Genomic DNA, 23052 nt, shown 5'->3' on the forward strand with positions numbered 1-23052 from the left:
AATCTTGCACCTACGTGTCTGATAGTCAAATTTCGCTTTCTGAGTCAAAACTACTGGAATTTCCTCACTCACGTTGTTACGACTGAATCGACTTTTCAATTCTCTATCCAACGATGCCCAACCGATTCTGTGGCTCGAATGGTTCTTGAGAAACTGCGAATAAAGGCCATTTAGTTATCTCTGGAATGATGTACAAATGAGCGTTCTTGCTCATTTTGCTTCCGAGAAACATGCAAAACGAGGCGAAAAACATGAAATTTTGCAATAATATTGCGCCACCCTTGCACAAAACGACGATAATTTTTCTATGTTCTACGTTCATAAACAACAGAAGACTTATATTTTTAGTATTTTTTCTACATAACCCCCCAGGTTGAGATATGGAATGGGGCGCTTGAGCAGCCGATAGAGAAAGGTTTCGCCTCATGCTGTTCTGAAGCTGGTTCGGATCGAAATAGCTGAAAAACCAGACTGATACTCAGGTGTTGGGTGGTGAAAATGCGGTTCCATTATTGGTTTTGGTTTCTCGTGCGCTTTTACACTTTGAATAATTTTGCGCGATTTTCCACTTTTCCATTGTGTTTTTCTGATGTTTCTAAATAACCAGCTGGGACATTGAAATGGGCGCCTGAACAGTCAATAGAAAAGGGTTTAATTTACGTGTGGTGTCAACGTGGTTCGATTCCACCCACTGGATTCTTCTGAACAAAATTTCGGTACCAACAACCGATAAAGGAAACTTCGATTTATGTGTGGTGCATGAAGAAAGCTTCAGTTGACGTGTGATGAGAAAATGGTCCCATTCTGGCCTATTAGCTCCCATCCGCTGGGTTTAGCCTGAAAATAACACTTCCTAACGCTGCACCGATACCACAAGTGGAAGTTCCAGGAGGGTTATTTTGTGGCTAAGCCCAGCTGATGAGGGCTTGAAACTGGCCCTGACTTTTGCATGCAGCTGTAGCGGTTTCTGGGGCAAAATGGATGAAATCGGCACAAAAATTTAGTCTTGGCGCGTTTTAGAGGGTTTTTCTTGCATAGGAAGACACACACGCTCATCTGTTCCCGGCCAGATTTAGCTTGTTTTACCGATGAAATTTTACTGATGGCCTGAGTGGATGCGCCGTCCAACTGAGTCCGGCCCTGCCGGGGAAAATGTCGAGCGCTTTTAATAAACCGTCTGGTCTCGTTGCTTAAATATTTAAATATGTCACCGATATTCTTTTGTCTGTCCGTTTCGAATAAGCAAATGCGAATCAGAATTGCTAATTGAGTTTTTGAAAATGGCGGCCGCAAGACCACGCCACTGAACGATGAGAGCGTTTCAGGTTCGGGAGTGCAATTTAATTTGCGAAAATCCAGAAGTTCTCGAGAACGTCGCGCTCGCTAAAGAAAAGTTAATTTCAATATCGATCTCCGGGCACATCGTCTTCTGGAGGACATCCTCCAGATCCCTGGAACAGGTCGGCGTCGTTTCGCGCAAGCTTTTAATCGACGCCGGCGCCGCCCCTTTCATCCTCCAATTAGCTGGCGCCGCGACGCCTGGATTGGACTGGCCAGCGCTCCTAATTAGTCCGAAGGAGGAATTTCGTTGCCGGATAATGATCCAGCGCTCGGTTTTTCCCGGGTTTCCTCATTTCCGGGATTTTCTCTTTCGGGCTTTTAATTGGAAACGCTGCGGGGGCGGGGCCTCGCCGCTATCAACCACTTAATTGGTCTGGATCCGTTCGACCGCGCCTCGTGCACAATTTCGCGATCCGATTTGGAAAATTGCAAGCAGCGAACTGTTCAAAGAACCATGTTTTCCTAGCTTCATTTGTTGTCAGGGCTTTGGGAAACTCTGCACGACTCATCAGTGTACCTGGTCCTTTTCCCTCACCCGAATGAAACTGCCTGCTTTGAGCCTTGCGGTTAATATTTGCTCAGAAAATGCCCCTTTTCGTTCCCATTCGCTCATTCCTTGAGCGATCAGAAATGGCCTCAGCTGGCACGAAATACAACAAGACCAAAGACAATAAAACACACTTTCTAACTGAACTGGTGCTGTTGTGTTATTCAAATGAGCGTTCGCGTTCACAATGCCGTATCCGAAATTGACATTTTGCATCGGCTAAAGGCCGCAATCCCAGCAATTGACCATTGAATTTAATTAGCGGCAACCCATCCCTCACGTTGGAAATAATTAGATTTGGTTGGGCACAGTTACTTAATAATGAGCGCTCAGGGGTTTTGGAGCAAATCGAAACAATGAGAGGTTCGGTTTGAAAGCCAACCAGTGCCACGTCCATTCAAATCTCGAACTATTGTAGCGGCGAGATGAATGGATCGATTTTTCTGTTCAATTTGGTTTCATTATCGTAAGCTAGTCGCGATTGAAGTGCCGAAGCACCACACGCATGGAGTGTAACTTGAAAACCGCGCAAAAACTATGAAGGTTTGAAAACACTCATTATGAAGAAACTGGCTGCCACCGCATGTTTACTAAATAAAGCTTTCTTCATTGAGTTCTGAAACCAAACACGTTCTTCAGAAGAGCGTGATGTTCCCAATTTTTCAAAGTTTAAAAATTTATTGTGAACAAACCACATTTTTCCCACACCTAACTGAGGGTTTCTCTACCGAGTTCTGAAAATTTCATTCGAATCTCTATTGGGGTGGTTCAGGCACAAGCTTTAGAAGAGGATAATGCAAAACTGTAAGACGCGCATACAATTTCCAATGCACTAAACTCACTGAAAAACTGCGATGACATTTTCCAAAGTTTAAAATATTGTCACAAAGAAACCAACCAGTAAAATGGAACCACAGTCACAACACGTACAAATTAAAGGTTTTATTAATGCTATGCTGAAACCTCCATTGAAAGGCCATTGAACCATCAGCTCAGAAATGATCTTCATAAAGGCATGATGCAAAAACGAAAAATCACTGAAAAAGTATCCACATTTTGGAATTTATTTTTTTATTATTATTATTTATTATTATTCGCTTTACTCGAATGGAACCACATTAACACCGCATGTAAACTAAAGCCTTCTTGACCGTATGCTCAAACCCCCGTTGAAGACAACGACCTGATGGTTCAGAAATGGTCTTCAGAAAGCCATGGTACCAAAACGAAAAACCGCTGAAAAAGTATCCACATTTTGTAATCTAATTATTTCTGAACGCTTTATTCGAATGTAACCACATTAACACCGCAATCAAATTGAAGCTTTCTTAATCGTATGCTCAAACCCCCGTTGAAGACAACGACCTGACGGTTCAGAAATGGTCTTCGGAAAGCCATGGTGTCAAAACGAAAAACCGCTGAAAAAGTATACACATTTTGGAATTTAATTTTTTCTGAACGCTTTATTCGAATGGAACCACATTAACACCGCATGCAAACTGAAGCTTTCTTAATCGTATACTCAAATACCCGTTGAAGACAATGACCTTACGGTTCAGAAATGGTCTTCGGGAAGCCATGGTGCCAAAACGAAAAACCGCTGAAAAAGTATCCACATTTTGTAATCTAATTATTTCTGAACGCTTTATTCGTATGGAACCACATTTACACCGCAATCAAATTGAAGCTTTCTTAAACGTATGCTCAAACCCCCGTTGAAGACAACGACCTGACGGTTCAGAAATGGTCTTCGGGAAGCCATGGTGCCAAAACGAAAAACCGCTGAAAAAGTATTCACATTTTGTAATCTAATCTTTTCTGAACGCTTTATTCATATGGAACCACATTTACACCGCATGCAGATTGAAGCTTTCTTGATCGTATGCTCAAACCTCCGTTGAAGAAAATGACCTGATGGTTCAGAAATGGTCTTCGGAAAGCCATGATGCAAAAGCGAAAAACCGCTAAAAATGTATCCACATTTTGGAATTTATTTTTTTCTGAACGCTTTACTCGAATGGAACCATATTAACACGGCATGCAAACTGAAGCTTTCTTAATCGTATGCTCAAACCTCCGTTGAAGATAATTACCTGATGGTTCAGAAATGGTATCCGGAAAGCCATGGTGCCAAAACGAAAAACCACTGAAAAAGTATCCACATTTTGGAATTTAATTTGTTCTCAACCCATTATTCGAATGGAACCACAATAACACCGCAATCAAATTGAAGCTTTCTTAAACGTATGCTCAAACCCCCGTTGAAGACAACGACCTGACGGTTCAGAAATGGTCTTCGGAAAGCCATCGTGCAAAAACGAAAAACCGCTGAAAAAGTATCCACATTTTGGAATTTAATTTTTTCTGAACACTTTATTCGAATGGAACCACATTAACACCGCATGCAAACTGAAGCTTTCTTGATCGTGTGCTAGAACCTGCATTTAGAAACCTGAGCTGGTGGTTCAGAAGTGATCCTCAGAAAGGCATGGTGCAAAAACAAAAAACCGCTGAAAAATTTGCCAAATTTAAAAAATTAATTATTGAAAAAGGCGTTTTTGAAATGGAACCATATTTAGAGTGCATGCAAACTAAAGCTTTCTTCATCGTATGCAGAAAATTTAATTGAGAAAATTGCGGTGTTTCTTCAGAAATGATCTTCTAAAAGTCATCGTGCAAAAACAAAAAATCACTGAAAAAGTACCAACATTTCCCATATTAATTTTGTCCGTCAATCGTACTCAAATGGAACCACATTTACACCGCTGCAAACTGAAGCTTCCTTCATCGTGTGGTGAGAATCCTATTGAAAAATCTGAGCTGATGGTTCAGAAATCGCCTTCGAAAGCTCACGGTCTAAAAATGAAAAACCGCTGAATCGATCGTTTGCTGAGGCCGTCACTCAGAACGCTGAACGAATGGTTCAGAAAAGGACGCACCAAAGAAAAACCGCTGGAAGAAATCGAATTCGCCAAAATTCATTATAAAGAAACCCCTATGTGGAATCGGACCACATTCAAACCACACATTAATTGAACCCTTCTTCTTCAAAAAAGGAAAAAATTGAAAATTTCGTTATCGAATTCTTAGCTGGTTGTTTGGAAACACGCTTGGGAAGATCGCAGTCCTGCACGTGAAAAAAATCGCTGATACAAGAAGCACTGAAAGCTGACACCTTCAAGACCGTGAATTGCCAGCTTTCTTCACTTGAAGTGTGAATGTTACACTTACATCCTTGAATTACAAGCGCCTTGCGCTATTGGCTTGGTTCTGCCATGAGTTTTCGAAGGTTTGAGACGCCCTTTGCAACTTTGAGCTATTTCCGGAATGACATTAATAATCTGAAGGGCTGCTGACGTATTTCGTCCAAATTAAACCGTTACCATTATCAGGGAACAAGAAAAAAAGTTTGGACTGGTTTGGAGGGCGCTCAGAAGGGGCGCATCCGCGTACCATCGTGTACGGGGCGATTTATATTTAAATCGTTGCATGATTAGCGGGCATTAAATAAACGTAACGGACTCTTAAACGATCGCTTATAATTTATTTTTTATTGTCTATTGTCTCGGGAACATCTCACGCCATTATTCCAACTCAATTTCTTCGATCGCAATAAATCCCCGCTCAGATTGGCTTCGACTGTTTCGGGGGCACAACTTGAACATTCCATCCATAAATCGAGTTTATGTTTCGAAAATTGGAAATTCACGCTCAAGATAACGCAATCTATGGGCGAAACGAGATATTTAAATAGGCCGCCCTTGTTCTTTCAATTTTGCATCCCACCTCGTTTCGGCCGGTTTCTTTTTTCCTCAGTTTGCGTTCGCTTCTCTCTATCTCCTCCTTTTGTCAGCGCAATAATTGAATTCGGAATTGGAGTGGCAACATGAAAGAGAAATTGCCTAAGGGGCGAGTGCACTATTTAAAATTCTTCTTTGCAAACGCGATGGAACTTTTCCGTCCGGCCCAAGAGCAAATGCGCACTAATCTCACCCTGGTCGATGTTTATCCGAAGGTGGCAAACAACACCTCAACAATAGCGATGCCACAATTCGGGGGGTCGTTCTCTCGATCCCTAAGCCAAATATCGAGATTCGGAAATTAATAGGCAACGATCGACTTGTTTCAGCAGATGTCCATGGAATATTTTGCCCGCGGGGGAATTTTATTATTTAATAAATCGATCGGCCATCGGCCGCCGCCAGCAATCCCGGTTCTTTTAATTCGGAAGCTAAATAGTTAAGACAACGTTTTACGCTTAACCGGAGATTAAATCACATGGTTAGTTAGGCAAAGCCCGCTGCCAGCCAGTCTTCAGGCTATCAGCAATGTTATTTGGGGGATATTGATTGATTAGCACAAGAACCGGCCTTGTTTTTTCGGCTATCTTGTTAGTCTTTATGGGCTTGGGATGTGAGGTCTGCCGCAAATGCTGGTTTTTGCCAAAAATGCAAGTTAACTCCAATTCTCGCCTATTTTCGTCCCTAAATCTTGCTCTACCTATGGAGACAATTTCTGTCCTCCGATGCTGATGACATCTCTGCTACTGTAAGCTTCCGCGGTCGGAGATTTTATCTCTAATCAGCCGAAGACAAAGTCCTCGACATTAATTATGAATGCGACAGACTGAAAAAAGAGAGGATTTTCGCCTAGCATGCCGATTTGCATATTTAATTGGGGCCCCGCAGGCCGCAGACGCCAAAAGGCTGCACAAAAATGCTTTTGTTCAAAAATAACTATGTAAATGGCATCTGCGATAATCAACCAGCGAATTATCATAATCTTGTGGTGCTCGATTCAAATGGGACAGGAAGCACGCATTTTGCAAGTCGAACCGTCGCCCCACAACCCCTGCATGTTCCCTTCTTTGTGCAAGGAATCCGCATTTTTCATGCAAAAATCCCCCTATAACGACACATTGTATTATGCGCGATGATTAATGATGTACGCCAGCTCGGGAAAAAAAAGAAGTATCCACACTTTTGTACTTTTAACGCCGTATTTAATATTAAAAATCATTTCCACCCCTATCGCGTCTTATTTACTTAGCGGGGCGAAATTGCCACATAAAGGATCGAGCCCTGCATGAAGGGAACGGGCCGACAGCACAATGGGTTCAGTTTAAAATTGGTATTTTTGCCAACTTTTCAGTTTACTTGGTGGCCCAAACAACAGGATTCCATTTTCGAATTTACGCCTGTAGTTTTGTATCAATTTTTTTTCTGACTACGTGTCATTGTTTTAATATTTTTTCTCTCCTGGCTTTCAGTCAAAATGTGAAATAAAAATTGCGATTGAATTTTTTATTGCGATTTTTTTTATTGCGATTGAATGACCATTAAATATGTGAAACTCGTGCTCAGACACCTACAAAAACGAAAAATGGTGCAAAAAATGTCCAAAGTTTAAACTTCATTATCACGGAATGGAGCCTCGAATACACACCACACGTAAATTAGATCTTTCGTCACCGAGCAGGGAGCAAGAAAACTGCTGGAAAATAATCCGAAACATCACTATTTAACTTTACTTTTCCATTAACCGTCTCTTTCGAATGTCCGCGTTGAGATGCGACTTCAACAGTGTTTCCTTCCAGATCTCTCTCTTCTCAGCGCCTATAAAATATGTAAAACTCGTACTCTAACACCCTCCGAGCTTACGAAACGTCGCCCGAAAAAAAAATGTAAATTACTAAAATCACCCCCTTCATGGGCGAGCCAAAAACGTCGATCGTTTCAAATTGGAAATTTCGAATTTATGACCGTCATTAAAGGGAGCGATTTGAAATAAAAAGTAATAAGTTGGTAAAATGGCTTTCGACATTACAATGGGGTGGGACTGAGAAGTATATCCGAAACTGGGGTGGATTTTCTAATGGGGTCAAATATGTAGATGTGCAATTGTGTGTAATAACATGGTAAAAGGGAACTTCATATGGGAGAGCTGCAAAATAAATATGTACTTATAGAGAAATGCGGTTTTCAGCAGGTGTGGTCGACCGAAGACTTCTTCAGTTTCAAATGGACCTTGTGACTTAAAACTGCACCTGGAAGTGTTAGAAAAAAGTCCAAAAGCAGGTAGAAAGCTAATTAAAATCGGACGTTAGATTGGGCGCTTGACCACCCCATCGAGAGTCCATGAAAACGATGTTGGACCACATTAAAATGTCGAGACCGGGGCATTATCATAAACATCTCCTTGTCGATTTGAATAGCGTCCGGGTAATATTTGCGTTTGAGATTGTTCGAAAACTTGGCTACGCCCATGAGCGGGCTTTTAATGGTATTTTCGCAGATTTTTAAGAAAAGCGTATTAACATATGAACCAAGCTATCCGGGCTGTCGCGCTAATAAACCATACCCATTTACACAAGGCGACTTTGTCTTATTGTGGCCAACTTTACGATCGTATCCCCGTAAACAAGCAAAAGTGGGCTGCCTTAACTCGATCGTGGGCGATTTTAACACAAATAAACGCCATCGTTATCCTGCGCCCGTCGTATATAACTTAGTTAACCGGCCCAGTCCAAATGACCGAACTTAGCCAATAATTTAAATCTATAAAAACTCGCATCATTGTTCTCCACCTATAAATTTTAAGTTTCCACATTAAGGCCTTTTGAATTCTGATTCTCGGCCGCTTTTTTTGTTCGCTGCTCACTTTTTCCTTGTCCCCTTTGCCAGCCCAGTCTTTCTCCTTCTCGCTCGCTGCTTCCCGTTCGAGATTTACGCTTTTTAACTGAATCGATTCTTTATATGTAAATGTGTGCATCATCAAAACCGTTTCTGTTATTTTGCGCCCATCGGACCACTTTTTTTACTTCGCTTCTGCTGGTTCAGGAGTGTTTGGGTTGCTCAAAATTCACCCTCAGGCGATTTGGACACTGATTTTGGGGAGAATCGGAAGATTTCTTGTATTAATTTCCAGGCGAAAAATACAATACGCAAAAAATTGCAGAGCAGAAGAACTTTGGAAACCGTCTAAGATTACACCGAAGAAAAACCTTTTGGGAGTTTGCAAAAAAACGCCAATTTGTTCACTGGATTATGAACGACAAACGCTCACGTCGCCCGTAAAAAGCCCATATAAAAATCATAAAGCACACACTTTTACAAGGATAACGAGAATCGAGCAAAACGGACTGTTGATTTACGTAAATTTTGAAGAACATCGTCGTTTGTGGTCAACAAATAACCAGATTGAATGAAATGCATTTTTCATCGAATCAAAATCACGAAATCAAGGAAAATCTAATGAAAAGCGAACGGGACGAACTGTTGCAAAGGTGAGCAAGAAATCCCATTGAGCAAGAATGTCGTCTAAATGGGGAAAATACAGTTGAATTTGGAAAAGCTTAAAATTGTTCGTAGAAAGCCCAAATAGGAAATCATAAATACGTAGACAAAAAATACGTGCTCCACTAGTTTCATGAGCTCAAAAAATACGTAATTTAACCAAAATTGAATGATTATGGTCGCTATGGGGCAATTTATTGTCTTTTTCACCGATACTTAGAGAAGAACTGATGGGACCATTCGTTCCCAATATTACCAAATTTACATCGGTTGTTTCCATATAAAATCAATGGGAAGCTTGAGGTGCTTTGATCCATTTTAAAAGTGCCATTTCTATCGCACGGCAAAATTGACTCGATTCTTTCCATAATCGAATGATTCGAGCGGTGCAATTCGATTGTGTGGTTCGCGTGATACTCCTGCAGCTAATCACTGGGAAAACTAGTCGATCCAGTGGAGATTTGCCGAGGAATAATCCAGGAAATCACTTTTTTAATCCCCCTTCGGAAAATGTCCCGAGGGCCGTTAAAATTTTAATATGCGGCTCTCATTTCGCATTCTATGGAAGCTTATACGGACGCTGAAATACGCCTTCGCTTTTGCTCTCCTTATATATATATACGGTTTTATAAGGCCTGTATGAGACCCGGGGGATCTCGGTAATTATAAAGTTTGAATTGGTTTGGAGCAGATGTCGTGGTGCGATTATTAAAGTCTCGAAGGAACTTCTTGCGGGTCTCGGGCAAGGATAATGAGGGAACTTTTTAATAAGACTCTTCCTATGCCACAAGTACACGCCGGTGCTTTAAATTGACTTTCCTTCGGCTAGATTAGTATGCAGTTTTTTCCGCAGGCGGTTGATCGCACAATAATCGCAAAATTCAGATGCTTGGGCTCGCATGACTTGGTAAATCTGCGTCATTATCAAAGGGGCGAAGGGCCTTTCATTACACACAAACCATATCTGAGGACACGTAAAAAGACATAAAGCGCCATTCATCCCTTAGGTGTTCTCGGCCGACCCTCGGAGCCGTTCCAACGAACCGAACAAACAATGGAACGGAAACGGTTTCGATCTCGAGCTGAAACGAAGCTGACAAAATAAATGATAATTTCCAACACCCGCGCAGTGTTTATAGAATCACGACGACCAGATCAGGATCGCATTCCTCCAGCTACCTGCGCGCCCACGAACAAAAGCCGGCGTAACAAAAGATGTGTATAAAATCCCGCTTTTTTGTTCCGCGCGCTGCTACGTTCCCGAATGCGCCCCTAGCAAATTGGCCCTCTAATTAACCGACCTTATTGCGGGTTCACTGAAAACCCGGCCCAACTGGATTAACGTTAGCGAATGGCGGCGAACGTTCGCGAACCCACGTGAACTCAAGTTGGTTACTCAACCAAACAGAGCGGACAGAAACAGAAAGTATAGTCTGTCCCAGGTCATTTGGCAGTGACGTCATTGTTTGGGGCGCTACTTTCCATTGTTCTTCCATACTTCAGCCAATTGTGGCAATTTTGTAATGCAATTTGCGCAATCAATAGAAAAATTGCGATGCGAGTGTGCATCACAGACTACCAAACTCTTCAACCTCAAACGGAGAACATCCTGGAAACTGCTATTAAAGTGAGTTTTCCCTCGCTTAAAGCATCTGATTTTCTCCTTCGAGTGATATTATGAGACGGATTGTGGGAATTTTCGCTTTTTCCATCGGCTTTAGACCGTGATGGCAAAAATTGTTTCCTGACGTACCTATTGCAAGCATGAGTGGTAGATAAGTTCTATATTGTTGAGGCGCATTCATTTTTTACAAACTGCTTGTTGGGTATTTCGCCTCAAAAATGTTTGTCTTTAAAAAAGACAGAATCTCCTCACGTCTTTTAACAAGCACGACGACTACCTAAAGACTAAAGACCGGTTTTTCCACGACTCCTCACAACTCATCAGCCTCACGCCAAAGCAACAGGCTTCCATCGAATTTCCGATTGACTTTTCAAGCCCTCGGTATTAGGCTGCCACATTTCAATCGCCCTGTGTGTGTCCCAGCTTGTCCTAAAACTCTTTTCCTATGCAAACTGCATCAGTTTCGGTTCAAGATTTATTTTAATTAAAAATGTAGTTTCCAAATTTTAAGCATGTTTAGTTAGTTGGGGTTAGTTTGGGTCAGCCGCCAATAGTCCGAAAAAGCGAATGGAATAAACGTGCTTAAAAATTTCCGAAACTTTCTGGCCAAAACGTTTAGTTTTCTTGCTGTTTCTGACACGTTTTTCTTTTCGAATTTCAGCTTATGAATCAGCACCGTGCGAGTATGGACCGATACTGACCTCTGTTGGACAGGTCAGTACTAATGTAATTTTTTAAGCACGTTTTCCATTGTTTTCGGACACATTTCCCACGCGCTATCCGATTTTCCCACAGCATCAAAACACACGGCTTTTAATCGGGCCTGATGAAAGGGCTGAAGGGCCATTTTCACCCTCTGGGCAATTAATTTTCCGACTTAACCCTTTCGCGGCGCGCGCGACCTGTTGCTTTCCCCTTTTGGGGGGAATTGCGGTTGTTAATTACAACTTGACAAAGTATTGTTCGAGTTTAAAGCGGCGCCAGCCGATTAGCAGATTTGAAGTTGCTGTTTTGACAAATTGAGTGCCAGAGCTTAGGGAAGGAAGGGTTGGAGGTCAATCACGTTGAACTGTGAGGCGACAGGTGGATTTGCAGGATTTTGAGCAGTTTAATGTCGCGGTTTCAAGCCGGTAAACTGGCGCAATTTTAAATAATCACGTAAAATTGGACAGTAAGCGTTTTAAATGCCCTCTTCCTTGATGCCGCCCCCGCTTGCTGGTGTAAATTGGCCCTAATAATTATCTTAACTAAGAATATCCCTATTAAAACGCGCCGATAATTATAATTCGTTAAGGCCGGTTCACACTGCAATTAATGCACGCGTCACATCCTCTTCCTGCTTAGAGACGCAGCCTGATTCGGCCAGTCAGATTTCCTTTAATTGCGTCAAGGCGATTCTTAAATTGGCCTAATTGGCCGCACCAAGTGGGTAATTGCCCTGATTTTTCTCGATTCAATTAACTGAAAATCTCCATATTAACGATGCGTTGGCTGATGCTGATCTGGCGAGTTTGGGAACACAGTTGCAAACATCGGCTCCCCAATAAATTAATTTGGACGTCTTCCCCCTTTTAAAACGGGACTTCGCTATAAATTAGACCGGGGGCTCGGGGAGCCGTCTTGTGTGGGAGGGTTGCATTTTTTATGTACAGATATTCGTTCCGTTAATAAGGGTAGGAAAAAAATGAGTCACGAACACGCCTGAGGGTGGGCACGTTGCCAAATTTTTTCACATTTTTCTCACTTGATCAATGTTGACATCGCTGACTTCTCTGTTATATGATGTACTGTTATTATCCACCATTTGTGTCCTTGTGAGCATATTACACTTTAATAGTTTCGCACCACTACAGGTATCAACTCTAGTTTACGAGTGTTGACCTTCACTGTTGATCCCCAGGCTCTAGGAGTGTTTCTTTGGCAATTTAAGTGAGGATAACAGTAGGCTTGATTGGTTCCAGACGAGTTCTATCAATAGATTTTAAACAATTCTTTGGCCATGAAGCAACCTGACAACGCGGCCCTCGTGGAAATGAAGAATCGACGTCGTCTTATTCAACCCCCGAAAAAACTGAGCCCGCGGGTTTAAATTATTGATTTCCATCGGGCCTTCTACGAATAGGAGGGCATATCGGTTCGGTTGCCGATAAGGCTCTATCCGGGAAAAACGAGCTAATTTTCCAGCCCGCATATCTCAAAATGCAAAATGTGATAAAGGCTCGCGTCTGTGCCATCAAGAACAAGCGGTTTGATTTTGCCCGATTATCTTCAAAGGGCGATTATTGGACCGAGATCAGGGTACGGAAATTGGGAAAAATTAGAAAAGTTGCCGGTTTTGAAAAAAAAATGTGAGTATCGGTCTCATCATGTTCGTTCAACTGCCGTCTTTCAAAAAGTTGAAATTTTCCGCTAGAAGGAAAAAGTTTGATAAAGGGTGAAAATTTTCATAACAATCGCTCAGAATCCTGATTTTTGCTGACGCAGAATCCTGACAACTGCGCTTTCTCCTTTAAAAATTCGCATCTTTCAAATGGAAGCAACCAACAGCCTGAAATTTGCAGCAAATATAGAAGACACTCGGCTCTTAACAGGCCGATAGTTTCCTGAAAATGGCCTCAAATCCTGAATTTTTCCTGCTTAGTAAATATCGGTCTAGAAATGTACGTTTTGCTGAACTTCACCATCTCCCTTTAAAATTCATAACTTCCAAAATAAAGCAACCAAAATTTTCAAATTTTTAGCAGCGTTAGAAGGCATTTGACTCTTAAAGTATCGAAAGTTTCATTCAAATTGCCACAAAGCCCGATTTTCGACAGCTTAGTAAATGTGGCTATGATCATGGATAGTTTGACTGAACAGCGGTCTCTCATCTAAAAATTTGCATCTTTCAAACTAATAAAACCCAGCCTTCGAAATTTTCACCATCTTTAGCACATTCTGCGTTCTTAAGATGCAAAAAGTTTAACAAAAATCCCAATGCAGACTAATTTTTTCCTGCTTAGTAAATATCAGTGTGAAAAATGCGTGTTTTAACCGAGCTGCGCTCTCTCCTTTAAAAATTCGAAACTTCTAAACTAAAGTCGCTAACAATTTGAAATCATCAGACGGCATCTTTAGACGAGAGTCGGTCTTTGAGCTGCCGAAAGTTTCATGAAAATCGGCCCAAATCCTGAATTTCGCCTGCTTAGCATCTGTCTAAAAGTGTTTGTCTTAACCTAACTGCACTCTCGCCTTTAAAAATTTGCATCTTCCAAACGAACGCTGCTAACAACATAAAATTTTCGCCATCTTCAGAAGACATTCGACTCTTAAGATGCCGCAAGTTTCAGCAAAATTACCCTAAAGCCTGATTTTTGCCAGCTTAGTAAATATGGGTTTGAAAATGGATGCTTCAACTGAACTGCGCAGTCTTCTTTAAAAATTTGCATCTTCCAAACGAAAGCTGCTAACAACATAAAATTTTCGCCATCTTCAGAAGACATTCGACTCTTAAGATGCCGCAAGTTTCAGCAAAATTACCTCAAAGCTTGATTTTTGCCAGCTTAGTAAATATGGGTTTGAAAATGGATGCTTCAACTGAACTGCGCAGTCTTCTTGAAAAATTTGCATCTTCCAAACGAAAGCTGCTAACAACATAAAATTTTTGCCATCTTCAGAAGACATTCGACTCTTAAGATGCCGCAAGTTTCATCAAAATTACCTGAAAGCCCGATTTTTGCCAGCTTAGTAAATATGGGTTTGAAAATGGATGCTTCAGCTGAACTACGCAGTCTTCTTTAAAAATGCGCATCTTCCAAACTAATGAAACTGGGAAGTTCAAATTTCCACCATCTGCGGAAGACAGTTGACTCTTCCGATGGCAACTATAATTTCGAGAATCGGTCTCGAAATTCCATTCGGTTCTTTCACAGCTGCGGTCCCTTTGTCAAAAATTCAATTGTTTCAAATAACACCAAGTAGCACGTTGCCTCTTGACCCTGAAGATGTTGAATCACAGTTCAACAGGCTCATGGAAAATAGATGAACGCTTGAAGCAAATTAACTAAAAGTCCAGACGCAGCGTGCAAGATTTCCCTAAACATCCGGACCGAAATCCCGGTCTCATTCATAGGCGAACGTTCGATATCTGACTATAAATCACCCTTTAAAGACAATGGTGCGTGGCACCCCATCTTTTTAGCAATCGGGGGTGCAAAAAAAACTCATTATCTCCGGGTAATAACGAGCCTAAATCAAAACGCCGCGTTGGCAATAATGGTTGGCCCTCCTCGCTTAAGAAGGAGCAACTGCGTTACCGAATTACGTTTCCTCGTTTATGGATATGGATCTAATGGTAATAAATGAGAGTCGATTTGAATTGTGTTTTTTTCCGCTGCCTAATGGACTCTATCCGGTGTAAACGCGGCCAGAAACGCCCTTTTTAATTACATTACGGCCAAGGAATCGAATTATATGAAAATGTGACAATGACAGATCAGCAATTTAATACGATTACCTTGCATAAATGTTTGTTCTTCGGATCGATATCGAATTGTTGGGTCTCGCGCTGTCGTGATGCTGAGGTTCGATAAAAATTCTTCCTATCATGGTAATGCACATTGTTTTAACAGTGGCGTAGCTGCGACAGAGCGAGCGACTCCAAAGCGAAACGCGATAATAAAATGCAAAGGGGAAAATCAGTGCGAAAAACCACGCGGCGGAAAAACGGCCCGGAGCCGGAAAACTCATTTTCATTAACAATAAAATCCCCAATAAAACAGCATCTTAAATTACACTTTCCGACTTTCTAATTATAATTCGCGGTCGAAATTAAAAAATCCTCGTTCCGACATAAAAAGAAAATTGCCTATTTTCGCCTTCAATTCGGATACGAATACTCCCCAGCCCCCTTGAGCGCGACTGAAGGGTCGGGAAGTTTAAAGTTGGGGCATTCGCTCGAAAATTCCAGCAAAGCAATTCTCTAATAAGGCAAAGAGCAGAGCACCTCCCTGGGCCTTTAGGGGGTCGTTTTCGAGAGAAGTTCTCATTCACAAGGAGAAAAATCCGCAGGAAAATATTAAAAAGGAGAAGATGAAAATTTAGCAGGTCTACTCCTGCTCGGGACGAGGGCGATGGATTCTTAAATTTTACTTTTTCGCCCGACGAAAAGTAAGAGGGGCAGAAGCGGGGGGCGTCTTGCGTCTTGAAGCACCCCCGGGGTGAGATATGGATTTTTGCTTCCGAACTGTGTGCGAGTTTTTACGAATTATAAAATACATTTCGCCCGGAAACACTGGCGCGGCTACGGCTTTATTGAAAATTAAAAACTTGCCTGTTTCCCAGCCAAACAACAACAAGACGGAGAGTGTATTTTATCGCAGCTAAAGAGGTGGCTCTGGCTCTAACCAAAGAGGAAAAATGAAAAATTTATTTGACTCGGGGCCTTTAAACCAGGTCGTAAAATTAAAACCAATAAACCGTGGTCAAACTAATCATCCCAACACCTGAGGTCGGGTACCACTTCGCGTACCACGGGCTATTAAAACAACGATTTATTTTTATCTGCTCGCAAGGTGGCGTTCGGACGTGTTCGAGAGCTAATTACCGGGATAATTTATGCAGGAAATTCGTTTGTTTGCAATGCGTTGATCTGGTACCATATTATACTGCTGCGTTCATAAATGTTGCCTTTCCTGCTCCACCAACCACAAAGTCTGACTGTTCACAATTCCCGCTTCTGTGATTTGCCGGCAAAGTTTTGATGGTTTTGCATGAAGATCACGAAAAAAATTGCACATAAAACTAGGCCTGGGCAACACTGTGTCGAGTTGCGCTTTGGAGTGTTACCGCTCTTTGAGTTAATGGGTTTTAACTCATCGCTTAATGAGTTACTCAAGACCAAAGAATCGACCGATAAACGGGGTTGCTGGTGTTAAAACTCAAGTTGCCAACCCGATCCCACTCTGAGCTCTCGCAGTCATCTGATTGGCGTGCTATTGCGGAACGTAGCACCTGAGGTACTTACACCTCAATAAAATCAAAGTTAAGAGTGGGCCGTTGGGGAATCCATTTTAATCTCGTCCCAATCTTATAACACAAATGTTGGGACAAATTTATACAAGTCCACGAGACATTGGGACCGGCCCATGCTACAGCCGATCGACTCTGTCCTGCCGATGCCATTCGGTCGTTAACGCGCGAAGAACTCGCCTGGTCTGCCCGATCAACTGTTGATGTTAATGTATCGACAAGTATGTAATCTTTTAATGATTGTCCTTTATTTATTCTGATTCACTCTGGTGCAGGTTTTAATAGGTGGTATAGTGGGCCGTGCGCCGATCTTTATGGCCATTTCCACATAAAACTTTCCAGATTTCATGATGGTGTTTAGCAGTTTCTCAGAAAGCTGTGCAGATTATTTTTAAATAATTATAGATGTTAATTGTCGGCATGTTCATGGTATCTGGGCGGCTTTTTTATGAACAATTTTCAAATTTAACAGCAGCACAGAGTGTTTTAGAAGGTCCGGCATATTTTACTCTTCATCGACTCCCGGGCTAATTTAATTTAAATTAAATTACAAATTAAAACAGACCGCAGAACTATACTATAAACTATAAAAGTAGGGTGGATTCACAGGCCGCGCCCAAAGTGCCACGCGTCACATTTCCGGCAACGCCGCACAAGTAATGAGAGACGTCAGGCAGTTTTTCGTTCTTTACGTGTTAAAAACGCTCTGCTGGACAGAAATTCATCACTCAAATCAACCGAACCACTTTCGTGGTTTACCGAAAGTCGATTTTCGGGTTTGAATGGCAATAAATCCGGTGTATTTGGGTATTTTAAAAACGCAACTCCTGGGCTTGGCAACGGCTGTCAGCAACTGAAGTAAATGGAGCGAGTTGAGTTTAAGTCAGCATCTTGCATTTGTGAACTTGCACAAAAATTAAATTTGATAAATATTACTCGCAAACGTAACGGAATTCTGAACAGTCAAACACCCAGACAATCCAACGAGAAGCCGTATTCCCGTATTGCCTTCCGATCGAACGAACTAGCGCTATGACGTCACGACCATTCCCGCGCGTTTACTGTCGTTTCAAATGAATACGGCTTGCGGTCACAACTTTAATTGTTTATTACAAATTAATTATTGCGCTTTGAGGGCTGATGTTTGATAGGCGCGATTTCTTCTGCGAGAAGTTCCCAATTGTTGGTCCAAAAAATATCTCCGCTGTTGCCACTATGCTCTTTTAAGCACCTTTTGAGCCAAGTTCCTGCTGGAGTGGCCTGCATTGATGTACTTATGTGGTGATTTGTTGCAGGCGGAGCCGGAGGACTGCTTCTAGACACCGGAAATGGCCCGTCCTTCCTGCCCCTACCACCTCAAGTGCTGCAGCAAGTGGCGCAAAACAACTCAGAACCGGGAGTGACTACTCTCAAACTCCCCGATCTCAACTACAGCAGGCCTGCCGATTTGCCTGCGCGCGAAGTGGACATTGAGCTGTGCTTCGTCTGCAAGAAGTGCAGGATGGCGTATCCTAGCGACTCGGCGCTGTTGGCCCATCAGCGACAATGCTACGGGCCGAATCAGGATAGTAGGGGCACTTTCCGGATAGTCCAGACCGGCTACGAGTGCAGACCATGCAACAACGGTGAGAAATTTAAAACTTTAATTGACATGCAGGGACATGTCCAATCGGAGGCACATCAGCGCCACATGACCGGAAGCGAAAGCTCGCTGAGCCAAGAGATAGAGGACGTGGTCAATCAGATTACGCTGTTGGCCACGCGAGCTGCGCAAGAAGCCCCACAAGGGCACATACTTGACTCCAATTCGAATGGGTTCTGTCAACCGGCGGAACCAAAACGGAGGTTCCTCAGTCCGACGCATGCCTTGACCAGTGCGGGCCACTAAAAAAGTCAGAAACCCAACCAAAACCAAGCCAATCACAACCACCATCCAGACCGACAAAGATAGAACGATTGACTAACTAATCAACGTAGCTGTGTAAAATAATATTGTTGTATGTAACATAGAAGAAGTAGGGTTATGTTTCCTATAATTGCAACTGATAGTTACTATTAAGTCGAAGCAGGCGACGGAACCAGTGGAAAACCGGCTGAACCCGTCAGCCTGCCAATGCCAGTTCCTGCAATTTTTTGTGTATGTAAATAGTGAAATTTGAAAACTGCGACATGAAATGTTCCTAAATGTAACCTAAATCTCGCGTAACCGATATACCGGGGCGAACCAAAAATTAAAAAAAAACGCTCAATTTTTTGACGTTATTTGGTTCGTTTGGGTTTATCTACACTGCATGCGCCTAATTGCGGCGTCAGTAAAGCAAGTTCCTATAGGGCGTGGTCTCTAATCTGGTCCTCACCAAGGCACCAATCGCAAAATAGGGGCCGCCCCTAATTTTTACTTATTATTGAATAATGAATATTTGCAAATGAAACTTTTTTATTAGATACATGAACTTCTGTTGATCACTCTGTATTCCGTGATGACGTTTCCTGTCAACAATGTGGCCAATGGCGGCCGCCTTGCTGGCACAAAACCAACACTAACTGTATATGTATATTTATATGTAACTGAAGATATCATACTAGCGGGAGAAACGTTGTGCTTTTTTGAGTATTTCGCATGAAACTCTTAAATATCCCTCGATCTGACAAACTTGGTTCCTACTAATAATAATACTAATTAATTATAAAAAAAGTACAGTGGTCTAAGGCGACGATGCTCGGCCCGGAACAGTTTTGGTGTCACTCAGGCAGCAGTGGCGTGCGGATTGCGAAGGGTAAGTGATCATTAAGTGTTATTTAAAGTGCAATATTCAAGTTATTCGAATCGGTTTTGTCCATAGTTTTCCAATCCACCGTATAAGAACTATTCGAGTAACCCCTGTACTACTCAATAATTAATTTAGTTCAGTTGTTAACTCGTGAGTTTTACCATCTCGGAAGATGCAAGGCGCTCGGGCTTGCCAAACGTCGGGAAAAACTAGTTTCCACTGCAACCACCTAAAGGCCTGAAAACCTCATCAGTTTCATCTTGATTTGAGTATGTTTACATCGCAGTCTATAGACTTAAGCAAAGCAAGATTGTATGCAATTTCTTATGGTCTTTAAAGGGGAGTGTCGCGATTGGCCAAAAGAATGGCGTGATGTGCCAAGCCACAGTTTTTCTTCAATGGGACCGAATCTTTGAAAAATCTACCACAAATGGAAAAACAGTGGTTTAACCAAAGATGGTCGATTGGGTTCAGATCGGGAGATCGCGATGGCCATTTCAAAACATCGTTCTCTTTCTTTCAAACTTTCATGTTGTTCTCTCTCATTTTCATTGTTTTTGTTTTCATGTTTTTGAATAGTTGTACAAATTTTCAAAACTCACTCGAATTGAAACGGAAACAAAATTGACTACAGGGAAGCTGAGCAAAGTTGCCCGGAAAAGGGCGCAATTAAGATGTGAAAAAAACTATGGGCAAAATCCATTCCATTATCGCTTGCTTTAACTTTTCCAATCCCATGCGCGGTTTCGGGACACTAACACATCATCAGGGGCGCGTCGCCCGGCCAACGAATAGTTATTATGTTTTTTCGTTGGATTCCAACATGATCGCATATATATATAGTCGTAGATATATATATTAAAAATTTTAACTATTAGGTTTAACGTATCCAAAATAACTCAAAAATGGGAAACGCCACTCGGTTGGTGTGACCTGCCTCGCATTAAAAAAGTGAGTTTTCTTGGAACAATGTGTGATTGTTGAATATAGAAGTTGCTAATGAAGTCGATGATTTTGGTTGATCGGGGTTTCACTTTGGGTGTAAATTCATGGTTTAGAACGTTTGAACATTGAACTAACAGCAATTCGGGAGATGGAAAAGTGAAACCCTGATGAGAAATCAGCAGGCCATTTGGCCTACAAAAGTGAATCATTATACGATTATTATTAATATTCAATACTATTAAATGTTTTGCTATTTGTGAACATTTCGATGTGTTTATCATTGGTTTTATATGGTGGTTTTCGTGGCCGGTGTCGCCCAAAAATCTAGTTCCTACCGTTCATATCTCTTAGCTTAGATTTTCACTTTCAGGATATTATTCAAATACTGTTTAACTGTCGCTTTACACTGTTGATCTGACATTTTGTTGCTCTCTTTAATACTATTAATATCTGCGTTAATACTCAGATTTACCTATGGATTTGTGCTGCTCTACTAACAAAGATGCTTATACTGACTGCTACTAACCCTTTTTCCTTGGTTTTGTTGATTTGAATTTGTTTTACTGGCCCCCCATCCTCGGTTTTTTCGGATTATTATTTACAATTTTTGGCAGCATGCAGTTTTTTTTCTGTTCGGAAGTTCTTTTTGGTTTTTTCGGTTGCGAGACAAACAATTCCCCGGTTTATAGGCATCTTTGTACATACCCATGCGTTATTTCCCAGTTGAGAAATGTCATTAGGTTGCCATTATTTTAGGCTTTAGATACTGTTTAGTTGATAATCATTATTCTCGAATTGTTATTTTTTTGCTGACTAAGACTTCGTACTCGAAAAGTGATTTTTAGTTTCTAAGGTGTAGAATATCTAGCTTATTTATTTTCCTTGTGATGTACATAAGAACGAGTTAAGTTAATTGACACGCTATTCTTGAGAGAGATTGTTAATTTTCGGCGATATTACCATTCAGTTTCCATTTTTTTTTCAGAAACAAAACGGATTGTTTGGCATAGTTTTCCAGTTCACAACAAATGAATACTAATAATAATAATAGTGACAGTTGTCGCACGGACTTTCCAGACGTATCACGCAAACGATCCGAAGTAAACGTACTCATTTTTCCACAGTGGTCGCAAACAAAATAAGTCAATCAACAGAGCGATCGGTCGTTACGTGATAAATCCGGGACCGAGTGCGAGCGCTCTCTAATATCTAATAGGTAAATGTTTGTATCCTACGGCTTAAATGCCGCCTCTCAATTTGTGAGTGTATATGAAAGTCAAAATAAACTAAATAGTTTATCATAGTCTGGTCGTTTTATTGATCCTCTAATTGGGGGGAGGCGTGAGCCTGATTTTGCGAAAAAAACCTCAATTTTTATGGCAAAACTCCCTACACAGCCTTAACCAATGACGCAATGGGACAGTGACACATAGAACACCTCTGAACAGCAGTGACATTGATTGGGCTAAAGCAGAGATTGTCATGGAAACAGAGGCATAAAGGCGGGACAGATGATGACGTAATACGAGAGGCATTAAGGTAAGTTGAATAAATACAGAGCAGCTTTGGATGTAAGGATAAATTGATGTGTTCAGAATGTTTTAAATGCGAAAGGAATTGGAAAATTTGATCAGGTTTAAGGAATTTTTGTTAAAAAACAGTGAAATTTGACACGAAATGCGTGAAAGCTTCCAGAATTGATCGAGCACTGCTTAAACTCATAAATTGCAATAGTTCTAAGCAGTTTTCTATCAGTTCAGGCATTTGTTGCCAAATTTTCCAATTTCACCGCGTTTTTCTTATTTTCAAGGCTGGATCTTGAATTTTAGTGTTTATTAGGTTTTTCCAAATTTCCATTTTAAGCACCATCAAGTTTGTAAGTTTCCTTTTTCCTCCATCAGCAATATCTTTTTATTTAACATTCTAATTCTAGTTTAAAATTGCAAAACTTGCGTTTAAGACAAACGTTGATCAGAACTGTTGAGTTTTTCATTTCTTATTATTTTTTAAAATCTTCAATTTTTCTCGTGTTACTCCTTGGCATCTGTTGTTTTTCGGTGTGTGGTCAATCAGATCAAATTCTCCCAATTTAACTTTTTTTTTCTTTTATACCTACGTAATGAGTATTTTTTCTTCTCGCATCCTTTGCTTCAGACATTTAAGTCTAACACCTTTAAGTGCAGACGAAATAAATCCGTACAAATTGGTGTCTTTTATAGAAGTAAGTTTCGCGTATAAACTGAAAAAGTTTCGAATGTCAGTCATCACCAGACATTTTGAAACTAATTTTCAAAACTGGCTGATTTGTTGTGCATTTTTCTTCATTTCAATCTCAATTTTCCGAATATTTCCTAAAGAGCGTCGGTTTTCTTGTATAAACTCCCTTATTCACAGCTTGAAAGCTTTTGGACACTAACGCCCATATTTTCGGTTTCGATTTTCGGCCATCCTCAGACATTTTGCATTCAATCGCCAAATGTGACTGATTTTTTTTGAAAAACTGTCCGATTTAGTTGAATT

General features: G+C 41.3%; 1 protein-coding gene across 1 annotated transcript in view; it reads left to right on the forward strand.

The window, feature by feature from the left end:
* Positions 1-21835, forward strand: part of LOC109542246 (zinc finger homeobox protein 3) — a gene marked incomplete at its 5' end in the record, with an annotated part of 51838 nt that extends 30003 nt beyond the window's left edge. Inside the window, 1 exon segment of the mRNA XM_048669682.1 lies at positions 18112-21835. Within this exon segment, the coding sequence (XP_048525639.1) occupies positions 18112-18704 (593 nt within the window).
* Between the last annotated feature and the right edge of the window lie 1217 nt (positions 21836-23052).

This window comes from Dendroctonus ponderosae, unplaced genomic scaffold, assembly GCF_020466585.1.
Source record: "Dendroctonus ponderosae isolate FM_Combo_2020 unplaced genomic scaffold, Dpon_F_20191213v2 Dpon_F_20191213_9, whole genome shotgun sequence".
NCBI classification, from domain to species: domain Eukaryota; kingdom Metazoa; phylum Arthropoda; class Insecta; order Coleoptera; family Curculionidae; genus Dendroctonus; species Dendroctonus ponderosae.